Source organism: Castor canadensis, chromosome 10, assembly GCF_047511655.1.
Source record: "Castor canadensis chromosome 10, mCasCan1.hap1v2, whole genome shotgun sequence".
Lineage (NCBI taxonomy): Eukaryota > Metazoa > Chordata > Mammalia > Rodentia > Castoridae > Castor > Castor canadensis.
In genome coordinates, this window is record NC_133395.1 from 37,119,550 (window position 1) to 37,138,998 (window position 19,449).

Consider the following 19,449-nt stretch of genomic DNA (forward strand, 5'->3'; position numbering starts at 1 on the left):
GAATGGATTTTAATGGGGCAGATGCTGAGTTCAGATTTGGACAAGCTGAGTCTTAGTTTATTATGGAATATCTAAATAGGGAGGTCTACTGGGTAGGCATCAATCTGCCTGAATCTCAAGAAGAAAATTCAGGCTGTAGATGTGTCCTTAACATTAGTCCTTAACATCTGAGTGATGACAATGGAAGAGCTCACTCAAGGAGAATGGACAATCAGAAGGCTGTTGATTGATTCTAGGTGAATGACAAGCATAAAAAGCTAATTGAGGATGAAAAGTAGCAATGAAGAATAGAAGTAGTTGGAGATACTTCAGAACCAATAAACAGGAGAATCTCCATATTAGTTAACAAAACAAACTTGTACATAATCTCCTTTTTCTTGTTCCAAATCCCTCTACCACCTTACCCCAAACAACAAGGCTAGTAGTCTCAAACTCTGTTCCTCTTGATATTGGAGGGATTTGAATTCATTTGAAATGATACTGTACATTCATACGTTATTGTGGTTTCCTTCTTTCCTCATATTCTCACTCAAGTGTGATTTTCTTCCATTCTTTTCCTCTGCATCTAACATCCTTTCAATTTTTTTTCTCCTAATGTTTCCACTGCCATCTTCTTCCTTGTACATAGACATATCATCATCCAGCCTAAGTTCCAATTAGTATACAGATTGCAACTTTCTTATGGGAGTTAGAGCATTGCAATTTGCATCATGGTTATTTATGCACCAGATTCTTCCCCCTTGGCAAGAGTATAAGCTCCTGAAGACTAAGAACTCATTTTCCCAAATTAACCTCCATAGTGCACTGCTTTGAAAACAGCAGATACAAAGTAATTATTTGTTCAATGATCACATATATTACTTACATGAAATAAAAGAGAGAATTTTTAAATCTTCTGATGAGACAAAGGATCTCAGTTGAGGGAAACATGGAAATGCTTATTTATGAAGGATATATCTGATGGTTTTGAATTTATCTAGGTGTATGTTGGTCAAAAAAATGCTGGAAGAGCATTTCATAAAAGTATATTGATAACACAGAAGTAAAAAGTAGAAATACATTGCTAAGAATCTTGTTAGCTTAAAAAATGTGAATATTATATCCTAAATGTTATTTTCATATAAAAATACTAAATACTTATCTCCTCTTCACCTGCTTTTACAATTCTAAAAAGTAATCTGTACATTGGTATGCTAAGCATAATTACTGCTAAAACATAAAAACATTTTTATTTATCCTTAGGGCAGATATAAGATGCAATATAGGTAATTTCTCAATGATGTTCTACAAAAAATCCCAAACCTTTCTGATTTATTTTAGCATATTAAAAGCAAGACAACTTAGTAGGGTTGTTCACTTAAGTAGAATAAGGGTTAAATGATAACTTGACTTATCTTTTAAATGACAAAAAATAAAGAAATTGCAAGACCTTTTCACACATTAGATATGTATTGTCATTTATCATCTAGATATCAGGCTAGCAGTGCGAAGTAATAAAACATATCATCGAAAAATGTGCTATAGGTCTGAATCACTCTTTCATTCCACCTCCCAGCTAACTGTAGTATTAAATCAAACAAGCAGAACATTTCCTTAGGCAGCCATTGCCTTTTAATTTCCTGAAGAACCTTAAAATATCATTCATTACAAGTACTACACATATTTGGTTTTTAAAAGTCTCATAAATCAATAGCAGGCTGACTGTAATAATTATTACAAGTTAGTGCATAATTTTCGTGCTGAAGGCTGCATGCAGAACTTTAGCATATGCAAACGAGGCAATTCAAACTGTGTATAGATATTAATATGAAGAAGCAGGTAACGAGGTGCAGGCTATGAATTATGCATCAGGAGTGGCTGATCTTCAATGAGGAAAATGAATTCAGCATGTAATCTAATTAGTGATGGAAGTCTATTACATCTAACTGCAAAAGCAACCGTCCTTGAAACAAATTTATTTACAGTCCATGTTACCACTTGAAACAACTTTGAAATGATGTGTAAGACAACAGCTTAATTGTAAAATTTTTTGTTTGTTTGTTTCAGTTCTAGACCTGGAAGGCCTCCTAAGAGGACTCAAAGTGTCACCTCCCCAGAGAACTCTCATATCATGCCACATTCTGTTCCTGGCCTCATGTCTCCTGGAATAATTCCACCAACAGGTAAGAGTGCTATTTATTTATGCCAAAAATATTACAAAACAGTCAATACCACAGTTTTTACACATATCCATTGCTACACCAATATTTCCATGTATCAGTACCATTTTATATACACTGAGACACTGTCGTGATGATAGTTTGTTTCAAAACTGTGTTTAGATTACCATCATTCCTTTATTTCAAATAAAATGAAAGCTTAATTGAGCACAGTGCTAGAAGTTATTTTAATTAATCTTCTTACAAATTTCACAAAGCAAATTATTATCCCTATTTTCTTATTAAGCAATAGAAGCTCAGAGACAATCTCAGTTACTTTCTCAAGGTCAATGAACTGATGGTTCTCAATGGTGAGACAAACCTAGGTCTCCAGGTTTTAAGTTTCTTCCCACAAGAAATCAGACATAGACATTTATCCAAAAACAAGCCAAGAACTATGTCAAACAGAAAACTCTAGCGTTTTTCTCAAATGAATAAATTTCTATTACAACTATTTAAAGGAAGTTGATTATTAGAATTTTAAAAATGTATAAGTAAAAAAAAATCTTGGCCATATGAGCTCTTTACTATAAATGATTTAATACTGCATGACAGCACAATTAACTTATTTAATTTCTGCTACCTGTGTTCATTAATACTTTTGTGTACTTATTGTACTTACAAGTGTTTGCTTTCGATTTTCACCAGAAAATGAACCACATCCATGAGGAAATTAAAATATGGATGATATTATTATACATATATGATTGATATTTGTATTAACTCAGATTTATTGGAGATAAACATTCAAATATATAAATGTCAGATACAACTGATACTATCCAAGTGTAGCAAGAGGTAAAAAAAAAGTTTTCTTTTTATTTGAGGAAGGGTGTCACTCTGCAGCCCAGGCTGGTCTCAAACTCATGGTCCTCCTGCCTCAGCCTCCCGAGTGCTGGAGAAGTGTGAACCACCATGCTTAGCTAGAAAAAATTTCTTTTTCTGGATTCCTAAATCAGCATTATCTTTTCTTTTGTAACATTTGTCCTTTTCCATGCTCTAATATAATTATGGGTCATCTAATTTCACATCTCATGTTTGGTTAAAAGTTCCTTAAAGTTGATAACTATCTTTAACCCACCTTTATTTTTGTGAAAATAACTGAAGACTTTGTTCATTTTTCTGGATATTTATCAAACATTTGTTGAGTTGAGCTTTGAATCATTTGTTCACTTTATATATTAAATTCTTTTTTAAAAAAATCAATACACAGAAGGGTTCTTAATAGCAAATGATTCAAATTCCTTGGACATTTGAATGTTTGTGTTTATTTTGTGGGTAAAAAAACTGAGATACAGAAATATGAAATCAATAGCAGAAAATTACCTAATTACAAGGCAGATGTGATCATTTATACTTATTTTAGATAGGCACATTTCTCAATTAACTGAATCCTACTACCTGAAAATCAAATTCTAAATTGTAGATTTGGAAAGCAAATTAGTAATACTTTGCTAACTTTTATCTGTTCATGATTTACTAGATGATAAAATATCACTATGTTAGTCAGTTTTTTTGTCACTGTGATAAATGCCTGAGTGTGTGTTGGAGTAGAGGTGGCGGGGCTTGGAAGAAAGATGTATTTTGGCTTCTGGTTTCAGGCTATAGCTGACTATATTGCTTCTGGGCTGTGGTAATATAGAATATTGTGGTGGAAGTGTGTAGGAGAACAGGTTTGCTCACTTCATGGCAGTCAGGAAGCAGAGAGAGCCAGAAAGAGCATGTACATGTTAGCAAGCTTCCTGCTTCTTCCCCTTTTATTTGACCTGGGCTCCCAACATATCAGATGGTGCCCATCCACATTCAAAGTGTGTCTTTCCCCCTTAGTTACTGGACCAGTCCCATAAGTCAATCCTCTCTAGTAGTGCCCTCACAGACACACCCAGAGTATGCTTTACTATCTTAGCTATCTCTCAATCCAATCAAGTCATCAAGATTAATCATTACAGTACTTCTATGAAAATTTGAGTTTTTGTCTTTTGCACTACATATGAAAATCTTAACATTTCATATGTATTAGAATTGAAAGACCTAAGAGTCTTTGACATAATTAATTTCAAATGAAGTATCTTTTGCATTTTTTAGGTGACCGTTTTACTAGTCTTTTTTCTGTATTTGATAAGTCTATGTTACTTAATCAGAGTTACCTTAAAAGACAGATGTATTCTAGATGTTTTCATATTAAGATAGGGAATGTCTAGTTCCAAATTGTTTTCCTCTATATAATCTTTTAAAATAAAGACAATAAATACTTTGTTACCAAAGCATTAATTAAATAAGATGATGCATCAAAGTCTAAATGTAGCAACACTTCACATAATTAACACCATAAAATAACTTTGGAGTATGTGAAGCTTCTAAATAAAACAAGTTCATGTGCTAAAACCTACAAATTATAATGTGAAGTAACTTTTGAAAGACTTCTTTTAACACATATTATCTAACTTCCTGACTGAACAGTCACTGAAGATATTTTCAACTTGACTCATCATAAACCTCTCATTTTTAAAATAAGATAATTTTAGGTATTTCAGTTGTTGTACTGTTCTTTTCAGATGTGTTTTTCTAACTTGTGTTCTTTTGAGTTGTAATCCAGAGGCCAGTATTCTGTCAAGCTTCCAAAGCATTGCATTGATAAAGATTTTAAGGTGGATCCTAGAGAAGAGTGAGAAAATGAATGCTTGTGAAGATGGCACGCAGAGTTGTAGGCATGGCTCAAGTGATAGAAGGTCCTGAGTCCAAACTCCAATACCACGGAGAAGGGAGGGAGAGAGAGAGAAAGAAAGAGAGAGAGAAAGAGAGAGAGAGAGAGAGAGGGAGAGAGAGAGAGAGAGAGAGAGAGAGGGAGAGAGAGAGAGAGAGAATGCATAGACAGGTTGAGAACGGGAATCCTGTAGTAGAGCATGGTGAATGGCTTTAGAGCAGTGTGTGTGAGCTTACTGCTGCCTCATTCACTTTCTTTTTTTTACAGAGTTGTTCAAAGATTTGAGGTTGTCTGTGTGACAATTCTTTTGAACGATTTTACCTTAAAATATTCTACATAATTGCTCTTTTCACATGAAATTTTTTTAGAGGAAAAAGTTTAGATTTCTCCTTATGCTAGGGGACATATTATTTGCTGTCTTATTAACTGAAAATCTCATGGTCTTTAAGAACTCTTACCATTCTCAAAGAGTCTAACATCTTTCTTCCTGGAAGTACCTCCTGTATCGGGGGAGTAGGATTCAATATGAACACACAGACTTTTATATCTCAAAATTTTATTTATAGTTCTACTTTACTTAAAAAAAGTAATATAAATTTTTTTCTTCTTTAGATGGGAAAGGTCGCATTTATTATTTATATTTTAAAAACTTAATAATAGTACTGTATATCTATATTCTTGACATGAAGTAAATTAATTTGATAATATTTTTACTCTTTTTAATCTGTGAGTTTGAATTTCAAAATTTTGTTCTTAAGAGCCTTTGGTTAGAGGGCTGATGGAGTGGCACAAGTGGTAGAGTGCCTGTCTAGCAAGCATGAGGCCTTGAGTTCAAACCCCAGTACCACCACCAACAACAACAAAGAAAACCTATAGTTACTTGAATATCTTTGAAAGACATGAACTTGTTTCTAAAACTAGCAAGCTAGTCTCAAAGAGACAAACATATAAATCTCAAATTTAAAAGAAAGATGCAAACAAAAATCTGTTCAAGTTTCAAATCCTAAGGTTCAAGTTGTAACCTACTTATGACCATTGACATATACCTCTGTATTCCTAGTAGAAGTAACATTTAAAGAAAATAAAATAAAATTTATCTTCAAAGTTGCCTAGCTTGGTCTTGAGAAAAAGAAACTAATTAATTTTAATGAATTTATAAATATTTATTGATTTTCTTCTGGTCAATCCCTAATGTTTTATTTTTAACCAATTGAACACTAGATTTGAATAATTATCTTTTCTGGAGACATTTGTTTGCTCAGAAAAAAGTCTCTATTTAAAAAGTCTTTTTCCACTCTTAATATTGTACATTTAGGCATTTATAATTAAAAAAACATAAAGCAAACAAAATCTGTGATATTGTTTATGGAGTTTTTATTCCTTTGTTATTTTGGTTGCTTGAGTGGTCATGACATTTATTTTGAGGGAGCACTTGTCATAAATAATTTTTTATAATAAACATGAGTTTGGAATAAATTCATCCTAGCAGCAGAGTTCCAGTCACATTTACAGTTTTTTATAGACTTGTGTCTAATTGACTATTAGGGAAAAAATATTTAGGAATTCAAAATACTCCCTTCTTATGCCAGGAGTGCAATTTGGATGGCATTGTTTGGCCAGCTTCCTGATTTTATCTTTAGGGCAAAATACAAACTGATTTTGAAATACAATTTTTGTGTCAGTATTAAGAAGTCACTTACTGTGTTCTTCTAAGGATGTCTGTGATTCTATTTAGGTAACATTGGATAATTGGAATTTTTCCATCTTGAGATCTTTAACATTAGTCATATGTGTAAAAATCTTTCTCCATATGAAATAGCATTCCCAGATTACCTGGATTAGAATTTGGACATAATTTTGGGGGCCATCGTCAGCCTACCCAGCACAGAAGGTCACTGAATTGGTAGAGGTCCAAGTGTGGTATTGTAGACAGGCACACAAGCCTAGCCTTTGGGAGGTTTTTGGTCAGTTTTGCTCACTGCAGTATTCAATATAGATGGCACAGAGCAGATATTCAAAATAAATATTTGCTCAATGAACATAGCTAATAAGTATTTAGTAAAGGATTTATGAGAGAAATTATGCCTTACAGTTACAAATTTAAACAGTGAAGTGTAATTCAGCTTTTAAAGTTCCATTAAACAAACATAGGCTCTAGATTAGAGACTTAGAGCCTAGAGCCCAAACGTGTATACTAAGTACATGGAAGGCATTGTTTATTGATAGGTTATGATGGCTAAATTTAAGCATTAACATCAGCAGTTGATGAATTTATATGTCTAGACTGATGCTCTAGAAAAGCAGTGTTACAGAAAGAACATGGTATAATATAAGTCTTTACAATTCCAGCATATATGTGTTTGTCACTATATTTGTACTATATTATATTATATATTCTTTAAGGGTTAACATTCTCTTTGTACTCATAGTATCTTGATTTAGAACTAATTTACCATATATTTGAATAAAACATAACTTTCAATTTAACTGAATGTTAGTACAGCTGTTGGTAGAAGGAACTGTATAACAAATATATTTGATTATTTTTTTTAGATGTAATACACAGTGTAATTGAGCACTACAGCCAAATCACAATATGCCCTGACTCTGTTAACTAGAATAGAAATTCATAAAAATCTTTTTTCTTAGCTCTTAGGGCAAAGATCCGTTATTTTTAGATTTAATTAAATAACCACATATTACTAGACTTCTGGCCAGGCCTCTCATCTACTTAATTTAGAAGGAAATTGCAATCCTTTCTTCCCTAATTGATTTCTCTCTTCCAAGTTTCTGTTGAGTTCTGTATCTCATATGCCTACACTGGCCTATACTAAAAATTATAATCTGTTTACATTTCTTTCTCAGAAGACTTACTTAATGAAGTTGCTAACGTCTTTGACTAATTATAGGGTATTGTTTGCTTCCTTTTTTGTAATATGATACCTGTTTTGACAAAAGAAGCTATTTATATTAAGAAAAGCAAATATAATTTTCAGAATCAACTTTTGATTGTGACACTAGATGTTTTGTACGTGAGTTAGAGCATTGTGAATATTCTACTTGTTTTTGAGACAGTGTTTTGACCCTTAGATTACACAATATGGTGTGTGTTGCTTATTGTTCACTCTGTGTAACTTCACGACCAGGAGAAGGTGCTATTACATCCTGGTTTTCTCTCTAACCTAAAGAAGTGAGAAATACAAATATTGTTTGCTAGGAGAAAAAGCCAATTCTGCTATAGGTATATTTGGAAAGTCTTAAAAGATGCTGGAGAGCAAAAGTTATGCAAAGTAAGAAAAACAATATGATTTGTTTAGTCTCTCTCATTGATGGTTTTTCCCCTCCAATACTCTCCTCAAAGCCTTAATGCCTGGTAATAACATGCTTAAGGCTTGTTAATGAAGGATTTACCATACAATGTTGGAACTTCTTTTTGCTCTCTTCATACATTTTTTAAGGGTAAGTTTCATGCCTTTTGTGTGTCTTTTGTAAAGAGGTAGAATTGCTAATTGGCAGGGTTGACAGGACCAAAAATTTCTATAGAAATTGGCAAAAGGTAGAAAGAGCACAGCATTAATAAAACTTTGCAATTAGTGTTCTAAGACACTCATGGTCTTATTTATGAATGAACTTAAGACGTGATTGGAAAACACTCTGCATAAAAAAATTGAAGTATTTCATTTTGCTCTATACTCGCATAAACCAACATTGGAAAGTGCTCATATAAAGCTAAACTTAATGGGTAAGAATATGAAGTCCAGATAAAAGGAAATAGCAATACCATTTTACATTGTAGCTCATATGACATCTTAGTTCAATCATGGAGCCACATTGACAAACTGGCAAGCATCAAGAGAGCTGTCTACATAATATGGCTATGGAAATAATGATGTTTAGTCTTGAGAAGACTTACAGAAAGTCTGAAAGTATTTGATAGAGTAGACTCATGCTGTGATTTTTTGAGGATGGATGTGTAGCTGACAAACAAGTTACAGAGAGTTCTGAATTTGTTAATATGAGAAAGAGCCTGTGGTTAGAGATTTACCTCAGTGACAAAGCATGTGCTTAGTATGCACAAGGCCCTGGGTTCCATCCCCAGCACCAAATCAAAAACAAACAAACAAACAAACAAATAAAAAATAACCTTACTGCAAGGATAATTGTCCAAGAGCTGAAAAGAATTGAATGGGATATATTAATGTACTGCTAATAACAACTTAATTGCTTCCTTTGACAGAAATGTGCAATAGGAAACTAGGAGGTGAAAAGTTGTCAGCATAGTTTTAATATTTAATTTATTTTACAGGCTATATTATATATAGTACAAAACCGTATTATTTGAAAACAAAGACTCCCTGACCATCAGCTATCCATTTGCCCTCTCAAAGTCATCATTAAGGAAATTTGAAGGTTACTTTTTATTAAATGAGAAGTAGGTTGTGTCAGACCATCTTGTTTCTTTCTAATTGTAAAATTTGATGTCTCTCTTTTATTTTACATAGACTTTTTCCCCCACTTGACATGGCATCTTTACATTTTCAGGGTTTTATATTATTGTTTTCTTAGTTTTTCAAGCTTACTTTTGAGATGAGTATTTCATGCTTGTAAAATCAATTAGATTTTTCTTATTGCACTGTTTTTCATGGATGGAATATTTAGTTCAATGGATAAAACTGTGACTATGGTAAGCTAACAAATATTTCCTTTCCTATTGAAAAAAATTAAAATTTTATTCCTGTTCTGTCTGATCTTCTTTCATGAATACTCCTGAAGGGGTCCATACATGTAAAATTCATAGTTAGGAAGAAACTGCAATCATTAACTATAATCTAAAGGTATACTTAAAGCTGTGATAAGATTTGGAGTTAGGTGTGGAAAAAAATAGCATTATTTAAACCAGCAAACATCATCAGAAAGAACAGATTGGCAAAAACATTTAAAAGGAAATAATGAAAGACTTGAACTTTACAATAAATTATTTTGATTTGGTGCTCCAATTTGAAAAATCAAATTTAAGAGAGGTCTATTCCTGAAACTCATTAGAATCTTTCAGACATACCACTTGTTAAATGTATAATAATTGAGATGTTCAATTTTTTTGATCTTTTATTTCCTCTGCCTGTAAAGAAACTTTTTTAAATATTAAAATCATTCTTTTGGAAGTGTCAAATGACACAATTTCCAGCACTATTTTGCTAATGATGTGGGTAAAATACTATAATTAAACAGGCTGATCCCAGTGTTACTATTATTGTTGACTTTCTATGCTCAAACCAACTCCATTTGATTTAAAAATAAAATTGGTAATATTTAGAAACATATAGCTTTGATATAAACAGTCTTAGCTTTGTGAGGCGCTGGTGGCTGAAGCTTGTAGTACTAGCTACTTGGGAGTCCTAGATCAAGAAGATCAAAGTTCAAAGCCAGCCCAGGTAACTAGTTCATTAAACTTTATCTCCAAAATTACAGAGTAAAATGGACTGGAGGTATAGCTCAAGTGATAGACTTCCTGGTTTGCAAGCACAAAGCCCTGAGTTCAAACCCCAGTTTCACCAAAAAAAAAAAAAAAAAGAAAGTCTTAGTATAGCAAAGTAATTTGTATTTGCATAAATGTCACTGTAACTCTAAAGACACTCCTAATAAAGGCAGTTAACACAATGTTGTTGCAATTATGTGTTTACTTTTCAGGACTAATGATATTAAATTATTTTTATAAACTTGTATTCTTAAGTAAAAGAAGCCTTTTTGATATGAAATGCCATTGTTACTGTTATATGTTAAAACTGTCATATATTGCTTTCAGAAATATGCACATTACAAATGGTAATAGGCCCTAAAAATAGAGATTGCTTTCAATTGATTACATCTGTATGCTGAGCTATTTAATTGTTGGAAATGAATTGACATATTGTAAAGTAAACAATGAAACTGGTTTTCAAAATGATAAAACTGTAACCTAATTCAATAAATTGAATCAGATTACACGAACACTTTTGCACTTCATTAAGAAAGTAGTCAGTATAATTAATGTGAGAGCTTTTTATCATGTTCACTTGTTGATATATGGTGAAAGATACATCCAGTAGACTAAACTATTTGAAAATCTTTTGTGCTATTTCACATTTTAATTAAAGTTGCCACAAACCCAATTCCTGGAGAAGCTCACTGAGGATATTTCTTTTTATTGTTAATTTTAGAACACAATGGATAGGTTATGACTCATCTCTTCAAAGGACAGTATTTTTCAAACAAAGTGGAATTGTGACATAGCTCCTAACTTGGAACTAAAAGATGTCCCTCATCACTTGCTAGCTAAATGACCTTGGTTAGAACTATTTGATTTTACTCGCTCAATCATTGGGGAAGTACTGCTACCTCAAAAGGCCTTTTTGAGAAGGGAAAAAATGGTAGGCACCTTGTGCAAAGTTTCACTTTTATGTACTAGTCAATTCAAGCTTTTGACCTCAGTTTATGATTTTCCTATATCAAACTACCTTCTCAAATACCAACTTTTTCATGTATAATCCATCATAAAATCTGCCTTATCTTCACTTGATAAGGCTTTGTGAAAAACAAAATGAGCTAATGTATCATTAAGTATTTTGCAAAGTGTAGCATAAAAAGATATTTGATTTTAAGGTTTATTATGATGATTTTCAAAATACCTTTTGCCTTATTCCAATAGAATACATGTTAATTATCTCTCTGTTTGAACATAGCAATTCTGGGAATGATGGATTCTTTCCCATATATATGGAAAGAATATGTTATAATCGCTTCCTGGAATTTTTAAAAATTATACCATTCTCTTCTTATGTCAGTGATTATTTTTTGATCACTTCATGTCTATAGAATTTTATACTTCATATTTAATTCATTGAAATAAATCCCATGTCAAATTCTTCAATAGAATTGCACTCTATTCAGATATAACACATTCCCATTAGTTTCCATTTAAGAAATGCATCAATTATGAAGATACTGTTTCTCTAAATGTGTATTTTTAATTATTTGAGTTTGCTTCTTTTGATGTGACAATATGACTTAAGGAAACTGTACTGAGTTATAAAGGTTGAAGGAGAGTCAATATTTGTTTATTCAAAAGGCTATGCAAATGTAAGGTACTATTATGTTAGAAATGTCAGACTATATTGTCAAGATTCTCTTTAAACATGTAAAACAGTCAATATTAAAGTCAGTAAAATGTTTAATCCCTCTAGTAAGGCATTGTTCCCTAAAGTCAATTTCACAGGTATTCTTTTTCCTTTTAAAACATCTGTTTTCTGAATGTGAAATGTAACTTTGTAAAGGTTAAGACTCATCCTCCTATTTGGATACCTCATTCTTCTATTAAAGCAGTGAATGACTTTTATATTCTCTTTTATATTATGTTGCTTAATAAAATCCTTCTAGGAGTTATATATTAGGGAGAAAGTGGAGCCATGTTGATTCAAGTGAAAATAAATCCACATATCTCTAAATTTTGAGAAAATTAGTCTCTTAGTGTAATGATATTTTGAAGTTATTTGAGCATGAGATTCCTCTCCTCATACCTAACCTTTAAGTTACTTATTGAATAAGTTAAATTTAAGGATAACATTCCAAGGATAACCTATTACCATATGACCTGTCCATATGAGTTGTCTTTTTGATTTATAATGGCAATTGGTTTCTCAGCATGAATTTTATGATATAATAATATTCTATGAATTTTTGAAATTATAGTGAGCCCCACATCAATCATCTATAATAAAACACTATATTTATCAATAAGAGAATGTAAACTAGTATTAGAATGTAGACATTTTAGAAATATGCACTTCCCCAAAATACCAATTTGTTATTTTAATGAAAGGGGGGAGGTTGCCTTTTTTGATTTTCTTTAAGTTGATCATAAAATGGTCACTGTCACACCATTTAAACATCTCAATCGTAATCTCCATTTTTTCTTCAAGGTATTGACTCTCAGGTCAGCAAGTTTTGCCTAGACCACTGTTGTTCTTGAAATCTACTACTTCTGGAGTTCCTAAACATCAATGTCTTCAATTTCAGGATTACAATTAAACATAAGACTACCAGTATCTGTCCATGTTTTTCTCTTATCTACAAGAATTAGACAGATATACAGAGAAATCTTAACTGTGTGAAGAATTGTGTGCTCTTGATTTTGTTCCAGTTTTTCCTTAGACAATATTATGGAAAAAACCTTATTATAGTAAATACATACTTTATATTGAAAAATCTGTATGTAGAATTTGCCCTCAGCAACTACCTCAGCTTTTACTTAAACATACTTAATTTTGTTCCTAAAATGGCACATCAACTAGCATGCTCATTAATGAACATTACATTTTCAACTGATTTCTTATTTCCTTGACAACTTAGAATGATTTAAGCATTTCTTAAGTAACTAATTTGGAAGCCCAATGAATACATTCAAAGAGAACATTACTTGTAAGAAAACAGTTTTTGAAAGCTAGTTCAAATATACAATCTTCTTGTGGTTTAGAAGATCTGTGGCCATATTACAAATATAAAACACAAAAAAAGAAATATTTTTGCAAGTGAAAAATATGCAAATTAATTTTCTTCAAAATAATTGTATCAAGCCAGGTGCGGAGACACGCATCTGTAATCCTAGCTGTAATTCAGAAAACTGAGGTCAAGATTGCAGTTGGAGGTTACCTTGGGCAAAAAGTTCACAAGACCCCATCTTAACCAATAGTTCGTCATGGTGGTATGCATTGTCATCCTAGCTACAGTGGGAAGCATAAAATAGGAGGATCACAATTCAGGGTGGCCTGGGCAAAAAGCAAGACCCTATCTCAAAAACAACCAGAGTTAAAAGGGCTAGAGTTGTAGTTAAGAGGTGGTATGCTTCCTAGCAAGTCCAAGGACCTGAGTTCAAACCCCAATACTGCTACACACACAATATATGTATAATATATGTATATATATATTTATTTCAGCATATCTACACAGTTTCTTACATATCCCTTTTATAATGTATATTTACAAAGACATAATTTATGTATTATATAATGGATAGAAACAAAAATAACTTATTAAGTTCATGTACATTTTGTTTTAAAAATCCAACTCCATTATTCATTCTTGTCTATATTTTTCATTACTGTATCTTCATTTGCTAGCATGGTCTGTAGTTAAATATTGCTAAGTTAAATATAATTAATTAGTCAATCAAGATAGTAAATTGGTTAGAATAATGGGAAATGAAAATATTTATTGAGTAACTAACCCATGGTAAGAAATTTGCTACATATAAATTTATTTCACATGACAACTATGAAGGAGATACTGTTTATCTTATTTTACAGATGAATAAATTAAGACAGAAAATTAAAATAACTTGCTCAAATTGAAGCAAAGGGCATAACTGAGCATTGAACTTGGGGTGAGCAATTATAAATCCTGTTTTAATATACTGTCCATGGTATTTCTAAGGACTCCATTAATCTCTTTGGGTAGCATTCATGTTTTTAGCAGAATTGAAATAGAATGAGTTGAAATATTTTTCTTTAAAGAATAGAGCAAAATTTTAATCGAATGTTTCAAGTTATTAGTATGTCTAATATAATTTGAAAAATATTGGACAGGTAAATTCTTCTGTTGTAGTTTTTCTAGTCACTCACTGTCCTGTAATCACTCCTTGATAATACTGCATTTCTCTTTTGGTACTGGAAGAAGGCTCAAGGAACATTTTAAAATAGTTACATTTTACAGAGTTGAGATGTTCAGCCCATGATTTGGAAGCTTTGTGTAAGGGTATCAAAAGAGTAGTATGAGAGGTGTTTTGGGGATGAGGGTGTAGTTCAGTGGTAGAGAATTTGCCTAGCACAGGGAAAGCCCTGATTCAATCTGCATCACTAACAAAAAAAAGTACTTTCATCATTACCAAGCTTACTTCCTTTATAAGCCATTATGTTTGAATTTTAAATTTAGCTTGACTACCAATTTATTGAGTGTCTATGGAAAGGTCTGTCTTTTACATTGTACTTTGAAGAATGACGTACAGTATTGGCAATTGACTGACAAGTGTTTAATGTTATTAAAGTTACTTGTGAAATTAATGAACAGTTAGACACAAAAATGTGTTATGTATAAGTTCCAAGCATATTATTTTACCCTAAGTAGTTGAAAAATTAATTCTTTAACTTTATTACTCATTCACCCTATGGTCTTCACTTGCCATGTGGCTCACTGATAGTAAATCTTTGTGCTATTATTTATTTGCCCAATTGATATATTATCTGGTTGAAGCAAGGTTGCAATTAGCACCTGAGGATAATTCAGCATAGGATCTTTGTCTCTAAGAGTTATAATACTATTCTCCATACTACATCAAACACTAAATTGCTAGGCATAATTTGAAAAATAGGTGAAGTTATAATTCAAGTATTTTAAGTTATTACTGTCCTAATTTGGAAAAAAAATCACTCATATTCCTATTATGTCATGTATCAATGTGTTTATTTTGTTAATACTGACTTCTTGCTCACTTATCTATGAGACACATACAAGTACATCCTATGTTCTTTCACTTTTCAAATGTGGTAAATCAGCAATTCATAAACATAAAATTGCTATCACCCAATTATTTTAAAGCACATATAGTGAATTTATAATTTTATCACTAGTATCATTCCTTTTGAATTGCTTCCATAGTAATAGTGAATATTTTAATTTTTACCATTTTCACATCAAGATTTTAGTGAAGAGGAAATCGAAATTATTTCAATCATTTACAGCTACTAGAAACTTCAAGTTTTACATTTATTTTGTTATTCTGTTTTCCAGAGAAACAGGTTGGTTGTGAAATCCACAAGAAGTTTAGACTTGACAGATAATGAACTGATAGCGTTTTTTATTTTGTACTGAATCTCCAAATCCAAATGAGAGATTTGAATATTAGGACCTTGACTTGACTCACCTCTGCTTAATTTTGACAGTTGTCTTAAAGTGAATTTAGTGTTTAATGAAATTTTCTGGACTGATAACTCAAGACCTGAAGGGAACAATTCTAGTGGTAAGAAAGTAATTTTCTGGCCTAATTACACCTTTGGCCTCACTACAAAGTCTGTCAACAAAAATGCCAGGTTTGATCATGATTTTTTTTGATGAGTATTCACCAATCTATTTCACGCAGGAGAATATTTTACAATAGCCATTTTGTATTTGCAACTGAGACTTTACATATGGGAATAAAACTTCAGCATACTGTTGCCAATTGGTGATTCACTTAAGTTTTTCTAAATTTGGAAAATTATGTGGGTATATGGGTATTAGTGAATTTTACACATTACAACTCTGAAAATCTGCAAGACCATATCATTAGATGACATGGCCATATGAACTTTTCTAGGTAGTAGCAAATGAGTGATGAATTGTTTTTCTTTTAAAAGTTTAAAAACTTGAGTCTATAATATCTCTTTCTTTTCTTTTTCCCATTTTGTTTTTTGATGGTGATGGTGCTGGGGATTGAACCCAGGGCTTTGCAAATGCTAACCAAGTGTTCTACCACTGAGCTATATCCTGACCCTATACTATCTACTTCTTATATTCAGTTCAAAACCTGACAGCTTTAGAGAATCTATTAAGAATCTGCAAAAGTCAGCTCTTCCTTAAAGGAGTTTTTGCTTTACCTCAGCTACTAAATATCTGTGGCAATATCTTAAATTTCTGAGCCTGAATTTCACTGTATAGTGATGCTTAAGCAACTTTTTTATGTAGTCGCCCACCTTTGAATCCTTTCTCCAATTACTCTTTGGCCAGAAGATGTATCTCTGTTGCATTAAAGATTTGTGCATGTTTTTTTCTGGGAACACTGGTTGCGTTTCTCAAGCCTGAACAATCTGAACTATTTATCCTTTTAATCTAGCTTTTTCTTTTTTCTTTTTCTTAAACTTGGGGCCTCTATCATTTGACCCACTCTACTAGCCCTTTTTTGTATTGGGAATTTTTGAGATAGGGTCTTGCTTTTAGCCAGCCTGGTCTTGAACTGTGATCCTCATGATCTCTGCCTCCCAATTAGATTGGATTACAGGTGTGTCACTGTCCTCCTCCATTTACTTTTGATAAATGTTTTACACAGTTAAACAAGTTATACATACCCACACACTCACATATCCTTAATTTCCAAGCTAGTTTTGGTAATCTGAAACAAATACTTGTTATATTTATTATCATAAAGTATATTTATAATTATTTCAAGTCATTAGTGAAATATATACCTTAGAAATCATTATTATTAATTTTTGAACAAATATTTATCATGAGTTACAAAAAATAAATGGCATTGCCACTCAGTAAACTAAATGCCAACAGAGCGGAAGGAAAGGAGCAGCTGTACAGAGGAAGAGGCAAATAAGAGTTAAGAGATGAGCACTTCCATCATGGTGGAAAGGGGTATTTTACATTGACTAAAATTGGTATGCATGCTTCCATTGAAGATTTCATTTGTTTGTCACCAGTATATGAAAAGTAAATTTGCTAACAATTTTTTTTTAATTGGAAAGTATTTTACATTATTCTGAAGAGTGTGATATGGCTATTTGAAGATTCAAGGCAACCACTGGCTGATTAATGAATGTAAGTTTTCAGATCATTAGAATATTAGCAAGTGCTACCATCTATTGGGATTTATTGTATTTTAGTTACCAAATAATTTTACATGTATTAACTCAATCCTGATAAGATGTCTTTGGATAGTGATTATAGTTTCCAACTGATTTTTCTTGTTCAAGATTATTAACCTAGGAGTAAAGGCATGGCTCATGTGGTAGGGCAACTGCCTCAAAAGGAGGAAGCCCTGAGTTCAAACTCCAGTACCACCAAAAAAAAAAAAAAAAGATTGTTAACCGATGGCCAGGTCTCTAAATCACTAGGCAACAACCTTGCATTATTATTAAGGCATGTGCCCCAACATTATGTTATTACATTTTGATCACGATTTTTTAAAGACATGAATCCACCAATTCCTGGGCACAGAACAACATTTGCTATGTTCAACCTAAGTAAGATTTTTACATCTGGGAACGAAATCTTAGTGCATTATTTTCAATGTGGTGGTTCACTTAAGCTCATTTTAAATTTGATAAGTTCTGTGGGTACTAATGAGCTTTACATATTGCATTATTTTGACAACAGCATTGCTTGATTAGACCATATCAACAGTATCAAGTCCATTTATGGTCATTATGTCTTGAGAGGTTGTGATGGAAAACAATTTGTCCAAATTGGGTAATCAGAATTGGAAGTTATTTTATTAAGATTAGTTGAAGGAAATGAGGATATTTACTAAAGAAATGGTGCTCTGGGGAGCAACATGATCACTGTCTTTGAATATTTAACAGAGGGTACAGATTAATTCTCTATTGTTCTAGAAGGCATAAGTGGACAAATGAGAGTCACTTATGGGAGAAAAAATGGGGGGAGAGAAGAGAGTTCCAAATATTCGACCACTGAGAAACCATGTGAACTACATTGCATTGAAATTTCCTATGAAATGTCCTGGCTACTCTCTCTCAGGTGAGCAGTAGAGGAGGTTTTTAATATATAGGAAAAAATTTCAATTACTGTAATTATTAATTCGAAGATTCAATAAGAGCTTGGTGTGATGGCCCAGGCCTGTAATCCTAGCACTCCAGAGCTGAATTGAAGTCAGCAAGACCCCGTTTCAACAAAAAAGAAAAGAAAGATTGAGTGTGCCTATGAAATAGAAATAAACAACGTCAAAGAGCAAAGCGTCGTTTTCCTGAAACTTTCCATTTGATATTTTATTTTAGAAATACATAATCTAGCAAGTTTATATTTTTTCTCAATAGAATATGGAAACAATACAATTGTTGGACTAGTTCTTTTAAACTGGAATATGCATGCTTGTTACATCAGCTTTAGATGTATTAATTTGTCTAATCATATACATAATCAACTATATTGAATAGATGATTCCTGTAAGCGCTACAGTATCGCAGGACACAGTTTGAGCATTGTTCATTCAGAAGAATGACAACTCTGAGCAACAAAGGAATAAAAACTTTATATATTACCTAATAGAAGTTTAAATTTAAAAGATCCCAGGAAATTTATTTTGCTATGTCTTAAGATATTCTCTAGTGATTAAATTCGTACTTGCTCAAGACAAAACAAGGTAGCAAAACTAAAATTTACTTTTATTGTTGTGCTGGTGGTGGTGCATTGTGGGCACTTGCAGAATTTGTTACAATATATCAAATATATCATACCTGAACTGACCCACCATTCTCCTTTATCCCCTTTTTCCTCCCTTCATGGAACAGTTTCAACAGGTCTCATTTTTCCATTTAGATATATGTATACACAGAATTTGTACCATATTCACCCTTCTAAATCCTTTCCCCGTTTCTTCTCCCCTCCCACTGGTACCAACACCACAGGCAGGACCTGTTCTTCCCTCTTTAGTATTACTATTATATATTTAGTATTACATATATATTAAATATACCGTTACATATTTAGTATTACATAGTATTACACATACACACACAC

General features: G+C 32.3%; 1 protein-coding gene across 3 annotated transcripts in view; it reads left to right on the forward strand.

Annotated features, from left to right (window-relative positions):
- The window catches only part of Dach1 (dachshund family transcription factor 1), a 397,811-nt gene that overhangs the window by 169,001 nt on the left and 209,361 nt on the right, over nt 1-19,449 (forward strand). For all 3 annotated transcript variants that reach the window (XM_020178044.2, XM_074043247.1, XM_020178045.2), the window contains exon 2: nt 2,047-2,162. In XM_020178044.2, coding sequence (XP_020033633.2) covers nt 2,047-2,162 — 116 coding nt within the window. The remainder of the gene's footprint in view (nt 1-2,046; nt 2,163-19,449) is intronic.